General features: G+C 38.8%; 1 protein-coding gene across 1 annotated transcript; it reads right to left on the bottom strand.

The window, feature by feature from the left end:
- Positions 1 to 1703: 1703 nt before the first annotated feature.
- On the bottom strand, positions 1704 to 6033 carry GJD2 (gap junction protein delta 2). Its single transcript, XM_075753068.1, has 2 exons — positions 5826 to 6033; positions 1704 to 5168 (listed from the first exon to the last, which is right to left on the bottom strand). The coding sequence occupies exons 1-2, from the start codon at positions 5894 to 5896 to the stop codon at positions 4325 to 4327; spliced, it is 915 nt and encodes a 304-aa protein (XP_075609183.1). The 5' UTR covers positions 5897 to 6033; the 3' UTR covers positions 1704 to 4324.
- Between the last annotated feature and the right edge of the window lie 19239 nt (positions 6034 to 25272).

Here is a 25272-nt window from a genome sequence, read left to right on the forward strand (position 1 = left end):
GCTTACAATAAAATAGAATTTCTGGGAGAAGTATTCAAAATGTCCAGGTGCAATACAGAAATAGTGTAATCTCTCCTGTTAATCTCATTAAATGATGGAAGTGAGTTTCCCCACAGCTGGGAATTGACTGGGTCCCACAGAAAACAAAGTCTCAGCATTGAATTCATGAAGAACAAGAACAGACCCTAAATGAGGAAAACCTATACGTGTTTTTTCCTCATATGTCTCAAATTTTTTATTCCCAATTTTATACTTGTACACTAAACAAAAGCCTGTTTCACTGAAGGAGTAAGGCAGAACATTTATATTCAAACAAAATAAAGCAGAGGGATGCAGGGACAATGTGCACCTGGTCCATCCTCTTGCCCTACAAGAAATGTATTCTTTTAGATGTGGGTGAAAAGAATTCTTCCTCACATTTAACCTTAGCATTTCATGTACAGCTTTTCCTATGGTTCTACATAGTAGTAGCTATGTCCTGCCCTATTAGGTATAATGCAGGACAAGCACTGAGCCCACTTTGGAGTTTCTGAGTGTTTCTGAACTCTCTAGCATAAAACAAACCAAAATCCATCTCACTGATTCCTTGATTCATTCATCTTAGTTAATCTCTAGTTAATCTCTTCATTCTTCAGATTTTCCTTAAGAAAGATGAAAACTCCTATATTTCTTCAAAGTCAATAGCCTCTAAAACCAAACTATTCATGGGAACAGTTATTCCAGCTTCCCTATATAAAATGTAGCTAGTTTTCATTATTAAAAAAAAAAATCCTAGTTTTTTAAAAATCTTTTTATAGAATCTCATTGCAGCTTACATATAGCTAGTGAAATGGTTCAAAATCCCTATGTAAATAGTTTTTTAAATTCACGCAGGTTTGAGAAGAACAAGATCAAGCCTGTGTAAGAATGAAATAATATAATTATTTTATGTAAATTTTAAAATTCCATGGAACCAATAGTGTATTAAATTCTATTATATTTTTCCATAAGAGCTTAGTGTACATAATTTTTATGTTTGCACATATGATGACATACAATATTGTCCACTAGTACAAAACAGGGTATACAATGAATAAAGCAAACACGAACTCATTTTTCATATTTGATGTCTGATTCTTCCATAGGTGTCAATGGCAAGACTAATTCATTTCATCAAGGCAGAAGCAAAACCTAAGTGGCCAGTAATGTGCCCTTCAGCTTCATGTTCACTCAGTTCTGTTCACTTAACACACTTTTCCATTGCTGTGACAATTTTAAAGCATTTATTTTGTAAATGAATAGTCAGCTTTCATGCAAACAATCCATTAGCATTACTCATATGACTCTCACATGATAGATTGGCAAAAAAAGTGTTTGCAATATTTCTCTTATCCATGACAAATTTGTAGTTGGTAAGAAATGAAAAATAACAATTGAAAAAGAAGGCTAGAACAATTGATCTCTTGACACCATTTCATTTCTCTTCTGAAATATGAAAAGCCATATTCTGTTTAGCATGAATATGAAGGATGGCCTTTCTGTTGATCAAAATAAGAGCCTTTGCCTACTTTATCACTGATCCTGTTGCATAAATCAACATTTGCATTTCCTTATACATTTCTCTTAGGAAAATTCTGAAGAATCTCAACTTACTGGCGTACAAAATGTGCAACTGCATAAAATAATTGAATGAACTGAGTCACTGGCATTGACTATTATAAACTAACATTTTCCTGGTCTTATCTAAAGAAATCTAAGGTATTAAAACCTTATAACTATCAAGACATGCACCTTCACTAGAGTTTGACTAAACACTGCTATGCAGCCAGTGGAAATAACTTGCATTTAGGGCTTCTGCCTAACAGGAAGTTATGCTGAACCTGAACCAAAGCCCAGCGAATTCCGTACGAGTTTTTTCCTTCAACTTTAATTGGCACTGGGTCAAGCCCTTTGCACACAATCTCCCATTTCTTCAACATTAAAGCAATGCTTATGACTGTCAAACAACATTTTTCCCTTCAATATCTATTCAAAAGGAGATTTTTGCATAACCATCCCAGGCCTCTGCAAAATGAAAATCAGACTTGGAATTCTGTGTCAAATAATAATCTTCAGAAGCTTGTTATATTGCAGATGGAGATTTTAGCTGCCATGTTGTCCTTCTAAAAATAACATGCAGTTTTCCAGTGAGCATGCAGTCGACTAGCAATATCAGTGTGCATTTATATCGCAAGGAATCATTTGAGAAATCCATCTTTATAGGTTTCTACAATCAAATTGGAAAACCTGTTCATTTTATACATAAGGGAAAATATTTTTAAAATCTTTAAAAACATGACACATCTCAAAGTCTTTTTATGTTTCACAGTGGAAGAAAAAAAGACCACAGATGGAAGTGATAATGAATACACTATCTAAGAATTAATCGACATGTTTTTTAAGTGACAATGCTGGCAAACCACAAGAATAAAACGTTAAGGTATTTACTGTAAGCCAAGAGGAAAAGATTTATATGCATTATCTCCAAGCCAAAATACAATAAAATCCATTTTTAGGCTTGAAATAAAATACAATCAAAAGGCTGTTTGTGACTTTGAGCCCCTGTCTCCTTCTTATGTTATAAACTACCCTCAAATTTCCCAGCACCATTTTGGCCCTTTTCTTTAAAGGCCCGATGATATTTAGTTAGGAATGCACTTGTATGGTTTTTCAGTCCTGATCCAACTCCTACTGTTGCCAGTGGGATATTTTCTGTTGAATTCAGTGGGAATTAAATAAGGTCCTTAAAAAAAACTTAGTATCCTGTATTAAAATGGTTGCTGTTAACACAGATTTATTTGTGACTGCCCTGGTGGCTTACCAGTAAGTTGATGGGACATAAACAGTGTATTTCTTGAACCAGCTGTAAGGCAGAAAAGCTGAGGTTACTGTTTGGATTCCCTGATGAAAAGCTGCAATTGTTTCATTTATAGGTAAATGCATTCTGGCTATTCCCAGAGTGACCTTGGCAGCCAACTCTGTTGCCCTTCGTGTCAGCAGAAAGAAGGCTGTTGGTGTCAGTGGGCTTTGGATCAGGCTTTAAAGACAGAGAAAGCTTGCTTAAGGAGGAAAACAGACATAACGAATAGTCCTGATTTCCCAGGTTTTGTCACTTAGAGTTTAGAATACCAACAAGACAATTTAAACCCTGAAGAACCATTGTTGTAAGTCAATTATTTTGACCCTGTGTGTTTCTACAATTGTATACAATAATAAAGAAGAATCTCTCTGGCTTACAAAAAAAAAGGCAAGTATTTTATTTATCAATAGAGATTTTAGCTGCTTTTTACACCATTGCAATGACTAAACAAATAGCATAAAATAAACAAGGGAGAGTATAAAATCACTTTATTCCAGCTGGTATCCCAAGACAACCTTTTGACTAAGTACAGAGTTAGATGTTTCAAGTATGGCACTTATATGAATAAGAGCAGAGAGAAGGTGATATATTCACAGTTAAAAGCAATGAACTCTGTTCCTTTGGTATGTGTGTCATCATAGGTAATTGTAGATAAACACATAACTTGGCTGGCATGAAACAACTCCGTCTTTTTCATGCACATATTGGGGAATGAACTGAAATATACTGATATATTTTGCAGATCACAATTAACGTAAGATGATTAAGGTGTGTGGTGTGTGTGTGTGTGGACAGGCAAACAAAAAAATGGCAAAATTATATTCAGCATTTATTGTTTAGCATAACTAATTGACGCACAAACTATGATAGAAAATAGCTAGTATTACACACCAGGAATAAACTCAGTGATTTAGACAAGCAAAATAATATAAGACATCTGTGAGATAGGTGAACGCAGATATCCTGATTGAGCTGTGGTCAGGTTCCTTACAGTGCAATTACCCTCCTTTTAAAACATGCTTACATCTGCATATTGCAACAGTTTCGCCCTCCCATCCCGCCCCCCCCCCCCAATATAGAGTATCCTTGCAGATTTTTAATACGAACATTCTACACGTTTACAACAATTAATCAGACAGTCCAAACTGTAAACTTATCCTAATGACGACCAAAAAGCCGCTCCACAGACAGATAACACCCAATCATTAGAAAGAAAAGTAGGAATAATAGTAGCTGTGCTGTAAGGCTAGATCAAGCATGGTTTTATAGCTGTTTTTTCAGTCTTTTACATAGCACTGCATTTTGCAGCTAGTTCAGTAAGTGCAGATCCAATACCTTAATGGCTTTCTTGGTGGTTTGATAAAATGCTTGCCTAAGCAATGTACCTTTCTCTAATGGCGTCTGGGTCTGTTCCACCTGGCACAGTGTTTCAGTTCTGTCACAGCCTCACACATAAGCTGAGTCACTTGACTGAGTCCTGCCAAAGTTAGGCATGCTCATTCTTGGCAGGTCCTTATTTCTGATTTCGTATATGGATTTCCTTTTTGCCTGGACTCCTCTCACTGCCATTTTGATCTTTCTCCAGCCCAGGTGGTTCAGTTCTGCCAAATTGAGCACCACACAAATCCCACTGACAGCAAACATGAATACCAAGAATACAGTCTTCTCAGTGGGTCTAGAGACATAGCACTCTACTTCTTTAATGCAAGGGTATCTGTCACATTCGTACATGGAAGGGACATTGAATCCGTACAGAAAATACTGTCCCACTAAGAATCCGATCTCTAGGGCATTTCGAAAGACCACTTGGATGATATAAAATCGAGAAATGCCTTCTTGCCTCCTCATCTTTGACTTTGTAGTTCTGATAGCAGGATTGGGGATTTCCTTCACTTCTAAGCAGTCGGGTTCTGCCTCTTTGGTGGAGTTCTCAGTGTTCTGCAGTACCCCATTGACAATCGTGTTCTTGATTTTCTTACTGTCCTCACGCTTCATTGAATCCTGGTCCCTCTCCAAGGTGAGGAAGACAGTGGAGTACCTCCGTTCCCTCTGCTTAGCAGACTGGTGAACGGAGTACGTTATGAAGCAAAGGCTGGGAGTGCACACCATGATGATCTGGAACACCCAGTACCTTATATGAGAAATGGGGAAAGCCTGGTCGTAACAAGCCTGGTTGCAGCCTGGCTGCAGCGTGTTACAGACAAACATGGTTTGCTCGTCATCGTACACCGTCTCCCCTACAATGGCCACAATGAGTATCCTGAAGATCACCACCACGGTCAGCAGGATCCTGGAACAGAGAAGCCCGTCAGTGCGCGCCGCCGCCGCGCGGCCGGGAGCTGTCCGGTGCTGACCGGGCCCCCGGGCCGCGGCCTCCCCAGCCCGGCTCCCGCCAGCGCCGGCGGCGGCCCGGCACCAGCGACCGGCGGCGGCAGCCCCGCTCCCGCGCAGGAGGCGCGCAGCCTGCGCGGCATCGCCTCGGCGCGTCCAGGTGCGGCCGGGAGAATCCGCCGCTGTCAAAAAAAAATCTCCGGCGGCGGTCAGCGCTGCCCCCCGCCCCAGCCTCCCGCTGGAGAAGAGGCAATCACGCGGGCCGTTAGAGCCCCGCAACGCGCCGGAGGGCGCCACACGGGGTGGCTCCGGCCGCGGGACCCCGATGGCGGCGGGGTCTCCCCGATGGCCGCCCGCTGCCCCGTGACTCCTCGGGGACAAGGACGGCGGCGTTTGCCGCGTCCCCGCGCCTCGGCGACCTGTGCGGTGCACACACGCACACACACGCGCACTCACACGCGCACACACACGCACTCAAGGCGCACACCGCAAGAGCCCCGCGCGAAGGATGCCCCGCACGGCCGGGACCCGGCGTGTGCCACCGACCCGCTGGCCGGCCCGCTCGGACAGAAGGGGATCCCCCCCCGCCCCCTCCGTACCTCCCGGTAGCCCTTACCTCCCTATCATAGTAGAATGCTGCTGCACGGCAGCTTCCAGTAGCCTCTCTAGAATAGTCCATTCCCCCATCGCTGTTCATTCGGAGACAAAGACTTTGGCAAGCGGAGGGAATCTCTTCACTTCTTCCTTCCTTCCTTCCTTCCTTCCCCCCTCCTTTCTTTTTTTTTTTTTTTTTTTTTTTTTTTTTTAGGGGCAGGAAAAACAAAAGAGCAACCACTCTCTACCGCCTGCAGTCCGGTGACAGAAAGGCGGCTGGAGGGGGCAGCCCAGCCGAGGACTCCCGGCTCGGCTCGGCTGGGCTCGGCTCGGCTGGGCTCGGCTCGGCTGGGCTCGACCGGTCTGGGCTCAGCTCGGGGCCCCGCGGCGGCCGGCCCGGCCCGCTCGGCTCGTGGCGCGGCGGACCCGCGGCGTGGAGGGAGGAAGGTTGGCTTTTAATGTCTTGCTGCCTCTAATCTGCCTTTAAGTAGTCTCCGCTTGCGTCACTGACAGGTTGGTGGAGAGCAGCCAAAAGCAGCGCTCGGATTTTCTCATTTTTATTATTCCGGTGAATATAAATAAATAAATGCAATAAAATAAATGAAATAAATAAAGGAGGAGGAGGAGGAAGAGGAGGAGGAGGAGGAGGGGGGAGGGCGGAGGAAGAGCTGCCCCAGCCTGCACGACGCTCGTTGTGCAAACGAGTGCCTCCTTGCCGGAGCACCCCGGCCGGGCACCCGCTGCCCCCCGCGGCCCCCGCCCGCCAGCGCACAGCCCGGCGCTCCGGGGAGCGGCCCCGCCAGGGACGGGCGCTGCCCTTCGGCTGCTGCTTTGACTGTGACACCGTGACCCCTCCAGCCACGAACGCCTGGCTGCCGGGGGGGATTCCCCGGGGTTGCTAGGCTTCGCTTTTCTCCCAGAGCTTGACTGGGTTTTCTGCCACTCACAAAACAGCGGTGTCATACAGCAATAACCTTACTTGTTCGAACCGCTTACCCTTGGAAGGTACTGGACTTTTGCGTCTTTATTCTCCCTTGATTACAGATATAAGAATCACTAAGGAGAAGTGAGACGTATATATATCCATTTCAGAGAATTCTGAAGCTGAGATTGGATTTATGCTAGGAAACACACCAAACCTTCACACAAAGCACCTCTAAACAGCACAAGAATAAAATATATTGAATAAATCCTTACATTATAAACAGTCCATATATTTTATTCCCATGAACTACTATTCTGTGTTTAAAATATTTTTTTATTTTACAGATACCCTTAGAAACTGTACCTGAGGCACCACCAAATAATTCCACACAAAACATTGGCACCAATTGGAATTGACTGTTCTCTGGTGGAGAAGCATAAAATGTATTCTGTATATTTCCGTAAAGATCAAGTATAGCTTCATACCTGCTGTCCTTTTTGCTCAGCTAATCTTCTTAAAAAGCAACATAAGAAAAACCCTAGTGTGTCTGATCATAATACTCCGACTGCCAAACTCAGTAAAATCAGTCTCTTTCAAAAGCAGAACTGCTCAGGCCATTGTAAACAGTGTAGTCCTTTGTTTTCTTTGCAGCTCTCTCATGAACCCATTCCATGTTATATTAATGATGTTAAGTGTTTTCTGAATAGACGGGACCATGCTTCATCTGTGCAGAGGACATCTGTGTATTTTAGACACCCCAAGGTTTGTTGTCTTTTCATTTGGAGTGCACAGATGGTCTCTGATTCACATGATATTGGGTCAGTTGCCTGACTGGATCCCCAAAGCTTTGAATTAGGAAAGTATCAAAAAAGAGGAGATCAATGAATACCTCTGCACAGAAGTTGGTAGATTTTTCTTCTCTCCCAATCAAGAGTCTGTGAAGAAGCATTCAATAATCGGGATTGTTTCCTTCCCACACTGTTGGGAATTACTGGGAAGACCAAATAATTACTGTTTTTCCTTAAAATCTGACTGCATTCTTCTTGAAAGCTGGTTCTCACAATTCCTGCATTTGGTTTTTTTTTTTATCTGTAGTTCATAAAACCTGCTGCTGCAGCAACACCATAACTAAAAAGAAGAGGTTGTTTTTTCTGTTAAGAGGACTGAGGTATCTATCCAACTGCCCTGACAACTGAGTGTCTCTTATGGACCACAAAGTATCTGTTTGGAGATGGATCAGAAAATGAGAGAAATCAAAGCAGTAAAGGCAGCAGTAATGCACGTATAGAAGGAGAGAGGGCAGGGAATATGCTAAGAAGCTAATGATTATAATCCTATTTAGCAAGCCAAACAGAGAGGGAAAGCTTGTGATTGAAATTACTGAGAAGAGGAGAGATTTTGATTCATAGACAAATATAAGAATTTCTACAAAGGAAAGCTGTTCTCTGGCACTGGGATAGAAAACCCACTTATCTGAGCTTTTAGAATCAGTAAATAAAAGGGAATTAAATTCTGATCGTATCAAACACAGGCCTATTAATGAATAGTTAGTCAGTGTTTGCTGTGTGTGATGAGTTCTAGTCACTGCTGACAGCCCAGCTGTGGAGACATGGAGAGCAAATACCATAAATGAATGCTACAAACATGTAAGCACTGTTATGAAATTGCTTTTGATTTAAATATGGTTTAAAGTTAAACATTTTCAGGCCTGCTCTTACAGGATTTGCTTCTCATTCCAAAATATCTGACCACTCCTTTTTAACAGTAACCTCATATGCCCCCCCCCCCCCCCCCCCCCCCAAACCATATTCACATGCAGGATACAAGGCCTTAGTCTTGAGAAAGTTCACTGAGCTTCAGGTCTTAGTGAGTTTAGGAAAAAAAAATATTTCAGCACAAGAGTCTCTTTCATGATGCTAACATATTTTAAGTGACTGGAAAACTCAAAGGAGTTTGATACCTCTCAAACTTACATGTACAATTTCTAGAACTATGAATTGATGTCCTTAACCTGAGCCCTGACTTGTCAAAATAGGAGTAATAAGAAGCAACATGATGTTCTCTGAGTGTTTAGTGCAACAGTGAAAGGTGCATGAAGAATGTAATTTTTGCATTTCCATTATCGTGTATAGCAGCAACCTGTGGACTTACCTGACAAATTGTCTAAATCACAAAGTGCTCAGACTATGTATAGTCATGATTGTAACAGAGAGTTGTAGACATAAGAAGATTTTCAGCTTCTAAAGGTTCATCTTAGGTTTTACACCATTCCCCTGAATGCTTCAGTCTGTGGTAAAGCCAGGATTCGCAGAGCAGCAATCTGCCAAGTATGCTGTGGGTGTATATTGCACGGTGTATGGTATTCACATTAGAAAACCATGCTACATTTCATTCACAAGCATTCAGGATTAACAAAGCTTTATTTCTCCCAGCTTACAAAGAACCATTTCCTAATGAAGCAGCAATACCAGTTTGCAGCAGGGCCAGGCTTGTCCTGTTCAATATTTTTTATCAGTTGCATACAAAGGAAAAAAAATCAGCTTCCCACTCCACACATAGGCTTTTGGGTGGGAGGATGTATTTTTGTTTGTTTTGCTTTGCATTTGAAGAGGTTGAGTATTCCTCCACAGACAAAATTCAGAATAAACTCTGTTGTTCCTAGTGTGAGTTCAAACAAGCTTTGCAGAAAGAAAACTTCAGAGTCTGCATCTGCTCAAAGATGCCACTGCCGCAACATTAATTTGTGATAAAATAATATAGACTGAGTTGATCTTGGATTAGGTCTGAAGAACGAGCCTGTATGTGTCCTCAGTTTGATGCCAAACTGAGGTTAATCTGTCTCTAAGAAGCCGTAGGCCAGATTCTCTCTAAGAAATCCAGCCCTTTTGCCCTGATCAGGTTTTGTAAAGGGTCTGGAGAGCAGTCAAATCTCGCAGGCTGCACATTCCTCAAGTAGGGAGTGGATCACACTGGGAGCAGAGCTGACATATTTGGCTCTCCTGTCAGAGCCCCCGCAGCCTGGACGTGGATGGCATGACTGGATGGCATGATGAAGAAGCCCCACGGTTAGTGCCATACCCACCGTCGGAGAGTGTGCTAAACCACGGTATTCCCCTGCTTCCTTATTTTCTATGCTGAGGTGAACTAGTGTAAAAAAAAATCCAGATCTTACAAGCCTTCCCCCCATACTACCTCCTCTTAAGGATATATATTAACCCTAAATTTATTCCAAGGATTTTATTTTAAAATTAATCTACATATTTTTACTACCATACCAACAATTTTCCTTGATTATTTTTTTTAGTTGCTCTCAGTGGATCCATAATAACAGAAAAATAAATAAATGTCATATTTAGATTCCAAAACTGCATGACAAATGACTGTATTTCATTATTATATTGCAAACCACTGTTTCCACCACTTGTAGTAAACTGGGAGCAAAGAAAGAGCTTTTAATTAAAAATCGTAAGCTAAAGAAAATAATGGGTTTTTCTTTTAGAAGTTTTTGTGAAACATGTTGCCCCATATCTGCTTTGTGACTGCATTTTCTAGCTAGTGTCACAAAAAAGATATTTATCAGCATTGCTTTCATAAAGCCGTAGAACTTTCTTTGGAAGACTGACACGATGAGTGCTTCCTGTTTGATAGTATGTGGTGTAGTCCATGAAATCTAAGTCATTAGCTACTAAACAGAAAATGCCTTTTAAAGACCTCTCATAGCCATCTGCTATGCTCTGTTTTCATTTGGTGCCATGTGTGTATTAATGAAATGATTACATCAGATTATATCTTTTATTCATAAAATCATCTAGGTCATCTGCTCCCACCTACACTTTCTCTCTCATTAAAATGAGCATTTGTGCCTACTTTCTCCCCCCACTGTATGAGTACAATCCCAGCTGCAGTCAGTTGCTATGTGCATCTTAATAAGAAATCCCTCCCTGTGTTTTTTTTTTCTTAAATGAAATTCCTTCAAAAGACAACTCTAGTGTTTCACACCACAGAAAGTGCATTTTTCCTACAGTTTGAAAAGTAAAGACTTCCCAAAAGGTACGAGATCTGGATGTACTAATGACCTCAGCCCTTCACAAGAGAAAGCAACATTTCAAGAACAGTGTCATTTTGCTGCCAAGAAATAGGTAGCACACTCTTCAGATCTAGTCAACAGTGTTTGTGTCAAAACTGTCAACGGCAGGGCAAGCGCTTGTGCTCCTTCTTGTGAGGATGGAATACAGCCCGCACTCACACACTTCATGCTTGAGAATAGCAAGGTGTCGAGTGCACCCAATTCAGGTCTTTCAGTAGCGCAAAAACAGACAAAATACTGTTATCCTAATATTAAGACACTATTATGCATCATGGGTTCATATCTGCAACTGAAGATTACTATAAATGGAAAGTTCTTTGGCAAATTAATGAAAGTTATCAGTAAAGAAGGAGTAAATCTATGAAGATTCATTAGCTTTTTAACTGAGGGCTTGTAAGTCATGTTGAATTTCCATAACTGTTCTTGCCTGGGTGGTAGTATAAGAAATATTCATGAGGGGGGCAGGTATTAAGTAAATATTCCACAACATTTTGAACTAAGAGAATTTAAAATATCTAAATGTAAATGCTTTAACTAGAAAACAAATTTTAACTATCGTACTTTTCTAGTTACACATTATTTTATTCCCTGACAGACAAAATCACTAATGTTTCATGGGGGTCTTGTAGCTGTCCACAAGGACCTTCTCATGTACAAATTAACAGCTCAAATCGATTTCCTTGGAAATAATTTGGACATATACATTGGAAAACAGTTGCATATATTTCTGGCATATGTACAGCTCCCAGTGCAGCAGGGCATGCACTTCTTGCAAACTCCGGAGAGTAAACTATAATTTATTTGCAGACAGGCTGCTAGAAGAATGAAAAAATCATTGAATCAAATCCTTATGAATTGACAGGCTCTGGAAAGAAGTACAAAAGTAGTAAAATATTCCAGGGACCAGATCATCTGCTGCCAGTCTCTTCATCTTCCCTTCAGGCTTTCACCAGTCTCAAAAGACCACTCACATTCTGCTAAAGCATCCATTAATGCAGCTTCGTGGAGTATGATTGCTTAAGTGTAAATTTGTGAGCAAATCTTATGTGGATCCCCATTATACTCTACTTTAAGGTTCCATACCCACTACAGAAAGAGCCTTTCAAAAATACCTTGGACAAGGAAGAGTATGAAGAATTCCATACAATCAGATTTAGTACCTCAATATGCATTGTAGACATGCAAAGAACTATCCACATACTAAGACAACAATAAACTCAATATGGGAATGAAAATCATCTTTCATTGATTAAAACTTGCCTTTTTTTCCTAGAGCCTATTCTTTCAAAGATATGTATTCCAGAAGATATGCACCCCTGTATAACTGATTAGTCCATTATGGTAAAATACCAGACATTTATGCAGCCACTATGCCAGAACCAATACAGAATATTGGTGAGACTCAGTTTGACAAACCTTACTTTCTTCTTTTCTTTACAAAGCAAAAGGAGTTATAACTTGCAATTGGAAGAAACAGTTAAACTTAATGATAATAATATATTTTTTAAAAAAATATAAAATAAATTTATTTTTAATTTATATCATAACATGTCCATCCAATGGTAGTCAATTTTTATGGTACTAATAGCAATTCCCACTGACTTTAGTGGAGCCAGAATTCAAAAACTCTTAGGACCTTATTTACACCAGAACATTTTTAAATCTCTAATAGCAGAATAGTAATGATGAGAAAGTTAGTGAGTGCTTCAGAATACCAAGAACTGCAAAAAATAAGACTAAATAATAAGAAGAGAGTCTTCTATATTGGAACTCTAAGCAGCATTTTGATGCTTCTTGTATTCCATAGCAAAAAAAAAAAAAAAAAAATTATGAGAAAACATGCTTCAGTATTTCAGTATGAATGCATTACATCAAGCATTTTTTTCAGACGTACTGGTTTGCTTTGCCTTGTCCACATTTGTCTTCATCCAAACGCTGAATCCCTGTACTCCCAGCTGCTTTCAGTTCAGTGACGTGATTTACGGCAGAGTTGCTTTCCTTTGTTTTGATTGTTACACCACCATATGTCTTCAGTATTCCTGGTGCCCCTCACTCTCCTCGTCTCCCTCCCCATCTCACCCGTCTCAGAAGGGAATTCACATTACATTAAAGCATCCCTTCAGAGGCCAGGCTGAAACAATCCCTTGAAATAACTAGGGCAGTCAAGTGATTGATTTGAAAGTAAACTATGTCAGTGAATGGGAGTGAAAAGCGGAAGCTCAGTAAGAAATGCAGAGCGGTTTTTTATCCTCCTGTGATTCAAAGATTCTACAGTTACAATAAAAATGTGTGAAATATATTTGATATGAAATCCATTACAGATATATAAGGTATAAATACATACACACACAGAGGCATGTGTGTGCAAGTGCATGTATTTATGTATGTGTTTTATAATTAATGTCTACTTGTTTACAGACTTCAAAAAGAAATATGAAATAATATTTAATAAAGAATTCCATAGGAACTCCTATTCTGTAGGAATCCTATTTTATGAGATTATTAAAGGGCATATATGGGGAGAATATATTTAAATTTAAATGTGATTTTAGACTTTGTCCCAGGTAAGGCCCTAGGTAAAAACTATGGAGTTATCTTTCCAGTCACATTAGTACATGTGGATCAAGAATATACAGTAATGGGTTTGAGAGAAGAATCTGACATATTTTGTAGAATAGTAAAAAAAAATAATCTGCAAGTGAATTTAAGTTTTATAAACATTCAAGAGTGTCAATTTTTTTGTTTAGAATCTTTAGTCTAGTCTAGATCTACACACTTGCACTGGAAAATACTGATTCATAGACCCAGAATAGTTTCCCAGACCCATCCCAATCATGCACATCTGGAGTTTCACAGGTGGTGATTTAAACTGGCATTTTTGTGAGTTCCACAACTGTTAGTAACAAACAACATCTGCTCAGATGCTGCAGAGCATCCTTTGTTTTCAGAACACCATTTGTTACTCTTTCCTAAACAAAAAGTTTTCCAGGATGAACATTTAATTAAATTTTTGTAATGTTTCTGTTCCAAAATGGAGGGAAATCAAATTTGGAATATAAAAATTTTTTATGAATCAAAAGCCCTGAGTTTTTTAAAGCTGTGATTACAGAACTCAATTTCTTTTATCCCACAGAAAATTGAAGTGGTTACCTATAAATTTTGCAAAAAATTTCATGTTGTGAAATACTCAATTCATAACTACATTTTCCAGAATCTATTACAGATAATGTATTTTTTACCATGCTGCAGGAAATAATTTGTGACACAGCAAGAGAAAAAGATACAGTCAATCATTCATAAAACATTGTAGAACACCTACAGTTGTACATGATTTATTTCTGTGCTCTTAAGAAAGAGACAAACCAGCATTATGTGTAATGTTGCTATGGTACTGGAAGTTGCAGTTTATTTTTCTAGATAACAGTGAAACCCACATAATTTCTCACATAGGTCAGAGTTGCTCAAGGGCGGCATTGATTTGCACACATCCTATGCAAATCTGTCCTCATTTTAACCAGATATTTACTTTGTATTTTAGATTTAGAAACACTGCTTTGTAGCTGTTTGCAACCTCTTTCACACTTTCCTGTAAGAAAGTGGGGACTGTTTTCCTGTGAGAAACATAACCAAACTATCAATGATTTACAGAAAAAAAAGAGGGGGAAAAAAAAAAAAAGAAAGAAACAAAATTTTCATGGTACCTTACTCCATGATTTCCTCTAATCTAAAGCTGTGTCTGTCCAACTGAGTGGGAAACAGCGTGGAAAGATGTATCTGCCTTCATCCGATCCACATCTCCTTTAGGACGTTCCAAGGCGGTCTGGGGGCCTGGTGTCACACCAACGACAGCGCCGGGCAGCTGTTTGGGTCGCCCCTGGATACCTTTCCCGCTGGTGCTTGCCCAGCTCCCCACCTAGCTGGGGATCAAAGGGAAACCGAGAGGCTCCATTACCCACCTCCTGCCTGGCTGAACACCTAATACAGACCATGAACTGTAGAATTTGTCATTTAAAATGTCTGTCAATGGAACTTCAAAGGCTACATCAGAGTGAGAACAGTGTCATATATTTACGCTTACATGCAAGTGGGTAAATATTTTATGTGTACAATTTTATCAACTATTATTTTGTGTCAATTCATAAGATTTACTGCAAATACATCAGGTTTTATCTACATTTTCTGTTTTTCAGGTTGTTAAGGATCTCTCATTTTCCTTCTTCAGCACAGAGCCACGATGAAACACAGGTTTTCTTGTGAAGACTTCTAAGAACGAGTCTGTGGAGAACTTGGCTCATTTCAGAGGCTTCACTCTGCCTACAAAGAAAAGATGGGTTACAGTGAATCCACAAAACAGAAGGACCAGGACCCTAAGCTTCAGATTTAATAAAGATTTGGGCATGGGTAAAATAGATGAAAATTACACACACGTGCACAGAGCATTTTCAGACAGGAATTTCAAGGCCTCGCATTGAGACGCAGCTATCCAGTGTTTTCTCAAAACCAGACCTCTTCTGATGTTGAGGAACAGAAATCAGTAGATTTCCAGCCCTGATTTCACCATATAGGTATATCCATCCTATAGTCTCAGTAGACAAAAAACAGGCAAGTGACTTGAAATATTTGCTGATAAGCACTTAAAGACTTGACCTGTTTAAAAACTATGTCAATAAGTAGTATGTCAAAAAGATATGGATACGTTACTGGTCTGATTTGTTTTATTAGTGCTGTTTGAAATAATTTCATTATTTCATATATTTCCTTGGAGTGAAGGATCTGCTTTGGGGCAGAAATTGTATTATAAAGAGAAAAGACTTACAGGAAAGCTAGTGCAGTGAGGGAGAGAAAAGAAATGACAGCCAAGTCCCCATAGGGCTTTAATTAATATTTGTGAAGCATATTTAGCTTAATTACACCAACTAGTTAGGTATCAAAGTCCAGTGTCACGCTACCTGAGATGTCAGTGCAAACTGTTCCTTGGGCTTGAAGGTGGTACGTACAGCAAAAATGAATGTGTGAAATCCAAATATGACTGCCACAAAGGCAAACAAGGCATGAGAGAAAACACGAGCTCAAAGATAGATCAATTAATCCAATGAACACCAACTAGACAGGTGGATGAGTCATACACACCGTGCGGGCAGAGCTCCTGTTGAATGGAAAATACACTTAATACAGCATGTTTCACTGTGAAAGATAGTGTGGCCAACAAGCTAGATTAAATTGGGTGGCAAGCCTCCTACCTGTGCTTTGATGACAGAAACATCCTCAAGCAGAGAACAAGGACTGAGTTTCCCCTTTTGTAAGGTCTCTCCTCTTCTGATTAGCCCTTCCCAATAAAGTGGCCCTTCCCAATCACTGGGAGGGTTGGTCAGAGAAAAATATCAAATGAATATATCGAAAGAATTAATAAAAGATTTTTTTAATTCATTCACAGATATACAGCTGCTTTTAAGACATAAAACCTCCAGCATTTTGGGAGGCATAATAAACAATTCAAAAGCTGCACACACCAGCATTTAAGTTAACTCTCAGCACCTGCAGCAAGTTGCACTAGAATCTAACCCAAGATGCACAATTTTTAAAACCCACACTAAGTGCCCTTTCACAAAGACAAACCTAAATGTCTCCACTTGAGTCTTTTCAGCCACTATATTCAATATTTAATTAGAAGTACACATGGGAGATTTATAGCATGGGAAGGAAAAAAAAAGAAAAATCTATTTAGGAAAATAGCAATACCCTCATGTACTTTAGACATTCCTACTAGTATCACTGGCTTCAAAACAAGAGTAGTGTTCTGATTTATCTGAGCTGAGAATTTGACCCTTAATTATTTTATTTATGTTTTTTAATGGCCCTAAGAATATAGTGCAGCATTTTTGTTCTACATTTAAGTTATATCTGAAGTTCTAATCTTCAGAAATGATACTCATTGAAGCAAAATACATTCCACTCTTCAAGAGCTTTTTAAAGAGGTCAACTTACCTATGATTTGGGTAAATTTTAAATGATTACAGAAATGACTGAAGTTGGATGCAATACCCTGTTTCCCTAGCGTACTTCCCTCCATTACTTTCACCAGGCAAACTGTGTTTGTGGAAAGAGCAGGGGATTTGGGGCAGAACGTATGCCAAATGAATGTGAAGACTGACAGCAGGACTGACTTGTAACACTCACATTTTGTCCATAGCCCAGGAATTTCTTTATATACTCTTCAGTGCCATCTGCTGTAATCAGATGCATTCAAAAACTTAAGAGATAATCGAATAGCCAATCTCAACATCTCCATGACAGGGAAATTATCTAACTCTAGTCTTAGGTCTGTCCTACAAGGGTAGAATCCCATTAAGGGATCAAGTGCACATCATTGCCAAAGATGAATAACTCGGTCACAACAATGGCCACATTCTTTCAACTTTTTGCTACGCTTTCTTAAGCTGTAGCAAAAGACACTTTACACAATTTAACACCTATGAGAATGGGTGCTCTAACACCACAGCACCTTCTCCAGTCAAGCAGGGACAGAACTGCGCCTGCAGGTGAGACTTGAGGGCAGCTGTCCATTTCATGCTCACCCTATGAACCTGGTGAAAAGAAGTCAAGAAACAATATTTTTCCAAGGTACAAATAGGATTTGGGTGCCTAGACTCCAAAAACCCAACACTGTAAAGCAATGGCAAAGCCTTTATCTCCTCTACCACCATTCAAGTTGGTTTAAGTGAAGAAAAAAACAGTTCCATTATGCCCTTTGTTATCTTAATGACTTTTCTGCAGCTATTGCAAAGAAAGTAATGATGATTTTTCTGTGTGTCTCAGAGTAAGCGTACAATGTGATTGATTATGTCTATTCTGTCCTTCAGGATTTAAACAGAGTTCTAGAGTTCTTAAATTATGTCCTAGAGAACAACTTTCTGCTTGAAAAGCCATTTCTTCCAACAGGACTTGCACAGTGGGTTGTTTATCACAAGATACATGGCATGTTTTCCAGTGGAACATTCCCTAACCTTCATGTACTGGACAGGCTCCATTTTGTCTGTGTGAACGATGTGCTATGGTCTGGTTTTTATTACCTTTAGGACACTCAAACTCTGATAGGGTCTCCATTGCTACAGATGGACATGAAGAAATATTTCCTATACAAAAAGACTTTTTGATTTCTAATAGGCAAGATAAAGGAAAAGAAAAGCATAACAAACTTTTTTTTTCTTTTCCATACTCAGAAAATCCTAGCCAACAGCACCTGCAATGCATTTCCAGAACACAGAGCACTATAGGTTTAGCAAAACAGCACCAGCAGTTTGCTGGTTTTTGCACGGCAGTATTTATCTGTTCTGTGGCATTTGTGGCATTCTCTATACTTAGATTGGCAAATGCCACAAATACCATGACAAATTTAACCACTGTGAATGATAAATGTCAAGCTTTTAATAGCACCCACTGTCTCTCTGTCACCACACGACCCTATTTGGAGATTGCACAATCACCATCTCTGTATTATTACTTATAAAAGAAACAGTCTTTTTAGCATTTTAAATGACAATATGTTTGCTTTGTATAATATATATATATATATATGGACAGAATGGGCAAAGGAAACCTTGTATGCCTTTTGGCAGAAGGAAGATACTATTCCCAACAATTTCATATGCTGTTTATTTACAAAATAAAGTCAGAGGCTAGTTTCCTATTTCTGTTAGGTGCCAGTACAGTGGGCAGAATTCATAGTCTCTAGAAAGGCAGAAGCAAATTTGTCCCCCCCCAGTTGGTGACAACAGCTGATGTTATGTTTGATCAGAAAGGAAAAGTCTACAAAACTATTGTTATAGATGTTACATCAAACATTGCAAACTTATTGTCTACATGACTTTGGGCAGTTTTTACACTTTCAGCAGTACGTGATGTATTCAGGCTACGTCTGAAGAACATACCTCTGTGGCACTTTGTCTGTAGGTTGTAAGAAGGAAAGAGTATTTCACGTTATCTCTAAAAACACTTCAGTTCTGATCTTTTCTCAAAATTCCAAAGTTCTGAGGTTTTCCCTTGAGCAGAAGACTAAATCAGAAATTAACTTCTGTCTTAGAAACCAGACTACAAAATATCCACAGTTTTGTCTTAGTGAAATATCTCTGTGATATTTCTGACATGAAATATTTGCCCTTCCAAATGCAACTATTCTAATTTTCTAGGGGGGATAGTCATATTCTGTGTCATACAGATGTGGTCTCTGAAACTTGTTGCCAAGTCAGGGATGCTCTTCCATTGCAACTTTAAAGAGAAGACTTAGGGAAAATATTTGTATGCATATATATGTATATACACACATATGTATAATTATATATAAATATATATATATATATATTCTTACAGCGAACACTTTGGAGAACCCAGAACCAAATGCAAGAGTGACTATCACCAGCAACAACATCATCACTCATTTTCCTATGTCAAGTGAAGATATCAGTTCCATGTAAGTCTCTTTCAAAGTCCATTCAATTTAGGTGCCAAAATATATGGGTAAAAGATCAAAAGCTACTGCATTACTGCAGTTTGTCCAGTTGCAATACAGCGCTGACCTGCACAAGAGAGCTCCAATTCAATTAAAAATAAATCTAAAAAGAATTCCACACCAGTAAGACTAGTAAGGCCTAAGACCATTTTTGTAAACCTCTTCATCACATATTAAAGGTTTTGTCACACATTAAAGGTTTTGGTTTTTACAATACCCTACATTAAAATTTGAAAGTATATCTGGGCATTTTGTAGTATCTTGTAATGGATTGCAACATTTGGTAAGCCATAATATACATTAAATACCTCCTATATATCCATTCCTGCAGATATATATATATGGCTTTTTAAATACGGATCAAAGAAATCATTAAACATTTATAAGACTAAAACCACAGATTGTATTTTTCACAACTCACATTTCTACATATACAAACAGGCTGTCAGCTATGAGTTCAGTGTTTTAATTATGAATGAAACAGTATGCTAATAAAGTCGAATTCACAACCAATGCTGAATTAGTAACTCAGTTAATGATATTAATTTCAATAATCAGTCACTCAAATTGTCAAACTAATACATCAGATAATGAAGTTAGAAGTTTAGCACAAGAAAGGTGTTTTCTGTTTAGTCTATAATAGGAGACTGAGTAGGAGAGGATTCCCTTTAAACTTTTACCTGAAGTAAAGTTACAGCCATGGAAATGGCCTTGATTTAACCGGTGGAAAACAAAGTTTTCTTGTAGGTGGTGTTCCTTGTCAAGGAAGGATCTCCCAGTTTAGGTGCTAAATTCAAGACATAACTCATGCTAGGGAAGTAAGGAGTGAAGTGCTCTTTTTTTTTTTATGACTTCTTCAATGATGTGTCTTTAAATTCTGCTGAGATTTCAATTTCTGCAAGAATTCTTCCCTCTGGCTTACCAGAGAATCAGAGCACACGTGCATATGTGTGCACACACACACACACACACACACACTTAACTTTAAAACACTTTTAATAACCAAAAGTTAAAATTAAAAAAATAAATAACCAAGGTGGTCAACTTTTTCTTGCTTAAGATAAATGTTCCTTACTCTGGGTTTGGTTTGAGGGGTTTTTGCGGGTTTTTTTATAAAATAGAGACAGCTTTTGAAGGCAGAAGCCTGTGTCCTGAAAATTATTTATATAATCAAAATAAAAAATAAAGAAGAATTAACATGAAATTTAGTGTCAAAACCCATCTATTACATAAACATGAGGATATGTTTTGAATTCCCTAAACTTATCTTTTTTTCCTTGATAGCAACTACTGTAAAATCCTTGTGCTTCTGGATGCTGTGGAAGATCTCCCCACCCCGACTGGCCCAGCAATATGTGCTGCCCAGACCCCTTCCTCCCCAAAACAAAATGAACCAGATTTTTCACCTGCTTGCTTTCCCGTCTCAGCTGAGGCAGACACAGCCAGCGACGGCGAGCTGGGGGAGAGGGAGGAATACGTGGCAGGAGTTGCACCGATTTCCGCTCTCCCTGGAAGAGCTGGAGTTGCAGACCCTCTCTAGCACCCAGGAGCTCCCCAGTTTCCCTTTGGGCATTGCCTTTTTGCAAAAGCATGTCTGGAAGCCACAATGCAGCACATAAGGCATTTGGGACCCTTTGGAATGAAAGCTCGTGTAGGCCTTGTTGCCACTGACAGTAGCCTTTCTGGTGATCTAAACCTGAGGGATTACAGACTCAAAACTAAGCTCTTTCTTACTGCTTTGCTACCTGGATTTTACCGGGTACCTTCCCAGGCTTACTATATTGTTTATGTGTAACATAAATCTATGTCAATAAAGCTTTATGCTATTCCACATTCACTTTTCCCCCTGCATATATGTATCATCTGACAGAAAATGGTGAAAAAATGTCCTTGAAATACAATTCCTCTCCTCTAAGAGAGCATACTGACCTGTATTTTGGAGAACTCAGATATTTTGTGAATTATTACTTTCTGATGAAAAATAAGATTGCCACCAGGTATATTAACTTTTGCTGATGTTTGCTAAATTCTATTCATCCAACATTATTCACACAGGACAGCTTAATCACAAATTAAATCCATCTTTTAATTACATATCAACATAATAAAATTTTTCCAGTAATTAACATTTCTATATGCTGAGTGTGCAAGTTTCAGCAATCGTAGTCATCCTCAGGAGAAAAAGCAAAGGTAACTGGTGGCATGCTAACTGCCTGAATTGCTTCTTTCTTGAGTGTAATGAGTGAGAGTTATTAATCACTCAATTTTATAAATGATTTGTGTCCTGATAATGACAGAGGCTTCTGTCACAGGATGCTTCAGGGTGGGACTGGGTTCAGCTCTTACTGGAAGAAAGCAACAGTCTCTGCCTGGGCCTTGTATTCAGTTTATGCAACCAGCAGAGAAGAGGGTTTTCTCTGTTTTTTTTTTCTATTGTTGTGTTATTATTGTAGATTAATCTGACTGTCACATATATTTAGACTCACCTAATGTTTTTAAGTCTCAAACCCTCTTATTCTACATTAAAAAATTATCGCTCTACAGAATTCAATTATTCAAGCTAAAAATTTTCATATTAGTGCTTTGCCGCAGGCTGACTTTTTTAAAGCTTTAGCTAAACCAGCCTTTTTAGAGAAGATTAGCACAAAGTAGACAACTCTATCAAATTTATAATGGCTGTGCTACCAATTTTTTTGAAAGAGCCTTGAAGCACTAACAAGTGAGTTCTGAAACATCTCCTTATTTCCTTTCAAAAAATCCGTCTTTTAAAGCAGAATCTCAGGATTTTCGGATTCTTAGTACATACTTCATAGAGATGTTACAAGCTTTCTGTTCTGATCAAAAATCCTATCCCTCAATACTCCTTAAGTGCCAACATGCTCCTCGATCTACAAGTTTTCTGTAAGGTCTGTGGGTCAGGCAACAGTGGCAAAACCCCGATACCCTTCAGTCAAAAGCAGAAGTTGTGCTGTTCTGGCTGCCAGAACAGGCCGTAAGATTTTGTCCCAGATGTTAGTGATGTGTGTTAGTATTTCTTAACACCTTTTAGCCCTTATTACTGAATAAAGCCTCTTCATGTAGCTTACAGATTACACCAGACTGACTTCCACAGAATGACTTCCACACCATTTTACATAAAGAGTAACAAGCAGCTGCAAAGTCAGATAACAGGACACACTTTAGTGTGGCAGACAGACGTTTTTGCCATGTGTCCACACTGCTTTTCAAATTCCGTGTGTTGAGTCTATATATTTGGCTAAACATCGTTTCCTTCTTCCATCCAAAGAAGGAAGAGCAATGAAGGTTAGCTGTGATCCTTTAGTCTCAAAACTTATGTCAATGTCTTCATTAGCTGAGATGTTTCAGAGGTGAAGATTGATGACCATAGCCAGGTTTGTGTACAGCTCTTCTTTAATTTGCCTTTTTCAAGGAACTATCTACAATAGTTTTACTGGTTATCACATAAGTGCTCTCCAGTTAATTTCTGCAGCCCATTCCACCATCTTCATTTGCCATACAAAATGTACACCACTGTAATTAAGGCTTGTAAGATGTAAATGGAGGGTAAACTTTAACAGTGGCATCTCTTATTGGTGTTTGGAATCCTAGTTTATGTGACCTAACACTCAAATCCCTCTCAATCAAATTGATCAGTTGTATTATCCATATTTAAAAGATCTTGTTTTGCTTCAATAAATAGTTATCATAATCCCCATCCCATTGAATTATTAAAGTTTTCACTGCACTGAGTGTGAATACATATTTTTTCAATGGCAAAATATGAGAGTATTACATTAAAACTCAATACATCTGGAAACATGCTATAAGAAGAGAAAAAGGGTAAGGCATTGCTACTTTTTAGTCATATCCTCCATATATGCAAGCATATCACTCTTTTGCACAATCCTTGCTGTTCATATCCATTTCCATAAACTGTGAATTACAAGCCCCAAAATGCCTGTGGAAGGAATTTTTCCATCAGCCATGCAAGCAGCGGCTTCCTTCAGTTCCCTCCTCATGCCCACGTGCTCACGGCCGAGACCGTGGTGCCAGCTGTACGCCTGACCCGCCAGTCAGCGCCAGTCAGTCAGGAATCCACTGGATCTGACTTAGCATACCCTTTGCATGCTTGCCTAACATTTTAAGCTCCAATTAGTTGCAATTTATGTCCACTATCACCCTATTAATTCGCACTAATACCTGAGGTGACCTTTCTGAACCAGCCGAATCTTTCAAATTAGCAAATTACAATGCTTCTGAACAACATCATGCAGTAATTAAATTTGTGTTGGTCAGAAATCTGGAAAAGTTGCCATGTTTTCAAAATGTACAAAATTTCTCCATGGGGCGAACTTCAGAGTGATTCCCCACTCTGGAAACCTTCTTAAGAATGGGGGAAGTTTTTGGCTTTGCCTTAATAGATTCACAGGTTAATTTGTATTGTATTGTGAAAAGGCCTATTTGTAGCAGCATTTCACTAATATTTTGTGCAGTGTGAGGATAAGTATTTCATATTTATGCTTAAGTTTTCATATTTTTGTTAAAATTTAAATTTTATGTTCATTTAAAATTCTTAAATTTGTGTTTAAATTCTAAAAAGATGTAAATTTTCATATTCATGTTTAAATTTTATTTATATTTAACAACTCCATCCACCTTCTTTGTCCAAAAGCAAAAATATCTAGAAATAGTTGAATACTTCAATTGCAAGCCGATGGCAGGCAATTACAATTGCATCTTAGTGAAATGTCTTCTAATGACAGGCAAACTGAAGACAGATACTAAATATGTCTTCATATATTCAAAGAGTAAAATCAGTTCTGCTTAATAGAACTAACACATCTAACAGCCAGTTTTAATGTCTTTCCAGGAAATAATAGGGAGGAGAAACAGAAAAAGTTTCCCTGCAACTGTGTAAACTGCCTATTATTATTGTGTTGTGTATTTTTGAGTATAAAATTAGCATGAAATCTATTCTTTTCAAACATCTGTAATGGCTGTCAGCTGAGAACATGCCTAACTAACCACATGCACAGCTTGATAAATCCTTTAACTGATTTCCTAAATCAAGTTTAGGTGAACTCCAGTCTGTGCATAGTCCAAACTATGACACTGACTGGTTCCATTATTTTAAGGGAAATGTCCCAGATCAATTTTAGATACTACTTTTAAAAAAACCCCAAAGAGCACAGTTATAAGAAGTCATGGTGAGGAACACAAAAGCTCACAGAGAGTAAGAAATTTATGATTGTAGTATCTGGGTCAAATAGCAACAAAGAATAGGAAAGATTAAGGATTAAAAATTGCCTGCAATATATGTACGATGATGTGAAAATAATCCTGATTATAACAATTGTATGTTTATATAGAAAAAGTTTTATTCTTGTGCATTAGTGCAATAAAGGCTTCACTTTATCTCTGGGTTTGAAGAGATGGGGGAAGATGAGTAAACTGTCAGCTGGAATTAATATTTTGTCATAAATATTTATAGCCCACAGAAAACAATTGTGCGATTCTTTAGGATTGAGCTAATTAGTTATAGATTGCATTCTAAATGTGTTAACATAATTGTTTTGCAGAAGCTTTGGCTTTCAATAAATTAATATTAAAATACTTGGGTTATAATAAATGCAACAGAAGAAACATTTCTCAGTCCAGTGAGTGAACATGAGAGGTTTCCTTCCACTTGTTCCACTTACTACGTCTACCCTCAAGGCTCTCTTTTTGTAAGCCTTGATATATGATGCTTCTTTTGTTTCACATTTCAAAATTAAAACTATAAAGCATAAATTCTTACTAATAGAAAACCATGACTTAACACGCCTACATCACTTAGAAGGACATGCATGCAGTGAAGGCATTGATATGTTTGAAGGGAGTTTCCAAATCCCAGGGTGTTTAGTCTCATTTTTTTAACCAAAGAATACTTATAATAAAACAAAAGACAATCA

This window comes from Balearica regulorum, chromosome 5, assembly GCF_011004875.1.
Source record: "Balearica regulorum gibbericeps isolate bBalReg1 chromosome 5, bBalReg1.pri, whole genome shotgun sequence".
Taxonomy (NCBI): domain Eukaryota; kingdom Metazoa; phylum Chordata; class Aves; order Gruiformes; family Gruidae; genus Balearica; species Balearica regulorum.

Coding starts and splice junctions, on each gene's coding strand:
- GJD2 (XM_075753068.1), bottom strand. CDS start 5,896: ATGGGGGAATGGACTATTCTAGAGAGGCTACTGGAAGCTGCCGTGCAG. Junction 5,169..5,825: donor CATTCTACTATGATAGGGAG/GTAAGGGCTACC, acceptor TCTCTGTTCCAG/GATCCTGCTGACCGTGGTGG.